Source organism: Anarrhichthys ocellatus, unplaced genomic scaffold (assembly GCF_004355925.1).
Source record: "Anarrhichthys ocellatus isolate YVR2014 unplaced genomic scaffold, GSC_Weel_1.0 scaffold6832, whole genome shotgun sequence".
Classification (NCBI taxonomy): Eukaryota; Metazoa; Chordata; class Actinopteri; order Perciformes; family Anarhichadidae; genus Anarrhichthys; species Anarrhichthys ocellatus.
Genome location: NW_022286806.1, coordinates 1 through 2,642, shown reverse-complemented (window position 1 = coordinate 2,642; position 2,642 = coordinate 1). Strand labels below are relative to the sequence as shown.

The 2,642-nt window shown below is 38.0% G+C and overlaps 1 protein-coding gene across 1 annotated transcript; it reads right to left on the bottom strand.

Moving 5' to 3' along the window:
- Positions 1-2,214: 2,214 nt before the first annotated feature.
- LOC116380332 (lactose-binding lectin l-2-like) lies at positions 2,215-2,622 on the bottom strand. Its single transcript, XM_031842263.1, has one exon. It carries the CDS (start codon positions 2,620-2,622, stop codon positions 2,215-2,217), a length of 408 nt encoding a protein of 135 aa, XP_031698123.1.
- Between the last annotated feature and the right edge of the window lie 20 nt (positions 2,623-2,642).

Sequence of the window (2,642 nt, the reverse complement as noted above, 5' to 3'; positions counted from 1 at the left end):
GCACCCAGAGCCAGACCAAACAAGAAGAGGAACAGCAGCATGTTGGTCTCAGAGTCTCCGTCTATAACGTGATGTGAACTGTTGCACGTTATCAAGAATCTTGCAGAGACAGTTGAAAGGCCACTTTCTTTTATATGCTTCAGAGAGGGTGTCTGCAATGTTGGTGTGATATCAGTGGTCAAATGCACTTGGCAACATAAGCCAACAAAAACACATAAAACATTATTGTTATCATACAATCCTTACTAATCATTGATAGAGTAATATGACAAAGTACCCTGTGACGTGAGTCATATTCTGCCTGACCTTGAAAGAGATATGAAGCATTAACTTGTCTCATTTAGAATAGGATTTATTTTTGCTTAAAGTTCCCTCAGTGACACAAGAGTGCATCCTCTCCACTCAAGCAGATGCTCTCTTCCATTTCAACAGCGCTGAACCCAAACACAGTATAGGTGAGTCTACTACGACAGGCCCGTTTGGAAATATTATACCTCCTCCGTCTTTTAGCAGCTGTGAGGTTTATATAACAATTCAGGGTTGTTTCCTTTATCATATGAACTTTCAGAAATATTTCCACTATTTCTTTATGTTTTCTTTGAGATGTACATCACGTTGGACAGACCTGTCTGGGTAATACATTACATTTTATACATTTTTTCACCCATCCATGAAATGGGCAGATCAATTAATCTAATAAGACTTTCTTGACATCTTTAAGTATTCTGTATAGATTGAGCCTTTATAGCTTTCTAATATTACAGTTATCCATAAGTACAAAAATCCAGAGGTACAGTAGACCAAGACAAATGAAGTCAGGATAGTTCAATATATTCTCGCCATATCCAATTATATATATCGATATTCAATCATCACAGCCATTTATTGTCAGAATCAATGTGACATCCTGACAAGGAACCAAAGAACTGACTAATTGACATTAGTGCTGGTCTAGATTCATGAGGACAGTAATAAACAGTGAGACATCTGCATTAAACTCAGTTTTTTATAGAATAGATCTTATTTGGGTTCCTGCTGTGGCTCCTAATGGATTCAGTAAGCAGTTCAATAACTAGCATGAAAATCAGAAGGGATCCAGCGTCTCACTGACGGGTTGATCTCCCCAACAAGAACTGTGACGATCATATTTTTTTCTGATCTGGACATCACAGGGGCATTAGAATTGTAGCATCCATTTATGCACAAGGACCAGATGCACTGTGTTTAGTGTTTGTAGCGAACCGCTAATTAACGCCTGTCCACAAGTGCCATTAATGAGTACGCTGGCTTTGGGTTGATAAAATATCAGCTTAATCCAGCTAATAAAACCCTCCCCAAGACCATCAGTACTACTGATCAAAGAGCTTCTCAGCATCAAGTAAAATGATCAGACCTTGCACTTTATACATGTTTATGTTGAATGCCACCCAAGTTTCTCTGTGAGGGGTCTGATCTGCTACACATGATCATTGACCAGACGTCAATGATGTAGAATTATCATCTATTCAAACAAAAATAAAGTCCAATGAGAAATGCATGAGTAGTGTTTGGATAAATATGAACCTGAACTCCAAAATGAAAACAAAGAAATAAAAGACAAGCAATAAATAGTCACTCAATAGTTGTTGAACTCTGCACCTTCAGGAGAGCAGTTTGTATTTATATAGATTTATGGAATTATAACAAATGCTTATAAATATTATCCTAGTATCAAACAATGGGCCGGAGATAAAACAGAAACTTTATAGACTATCCCTCCATGACACAGGCACTTAGCGCAACGGGCAAGTGATTGATCATAGATCCATAAAGCAGTTGTCATTCCCTTATGTTTGCCCTGAGATTTAGTTTTGGAAAAAGCTCTAAACTCTCTTGATACCACCAATACGTTCACCATCAAACAATCCCTTGTGTTCATGATTAGAGTTATAAGGAACTGTTGTATCCATATTGTTAACAGTTAGATTCTTATTTTGCTAAATCTATATTTTCTTTGGCTAAATAAGGAAAAAAAAATATTCAAAATGTTTATAAATATTTCCTTTTACCCACAATTTAATTGACCTGTGTTAGTGTCAAACATTCATGAAAATGAAGATTAATGAAATTACTTCTGTGCACACTTTTGTATCTTTATTGTTCAGGCTGAATGCATAACAACAGAGCAACAGGTGGAAAGTCACAGAGTTCAATCAGACTTAACCTTTTTAGTTTCTAAGGACAAATTGTGCGAGATGCACAAACAAAATGTAATTTATGAGAACATGGTATATCATTCCATCTCAATTTTGGGTCAAAGTTTGTGTGAACACAGTGCTTACGTCCTTCAACGTTGTTTGGTTCTCCTCTATGCCAAAAGAAAAAGTTGGCTGAAGACCCATCAGACCACAGCCATGCTCCTTCTTTGTGGATGTCACTGAGTCCGATCCAGGTCTGTCCCTCAGCAGGGTCAAAGTTCTTGATCAGGAATTTGACTAAATTCTGTTCCTCCAGACTGTGGATTGACACCAGGTTGGCTCCCTCTCCGACACAGTGGATCTCTGCATCAGCCCAGGTCAAGTCTGTGGCAACATACTTGTAGCCATAGGAAAACTGACACCAGAGGAAAGAGAAGAGCGTCATCTCACCCACTTGCTCTTCTG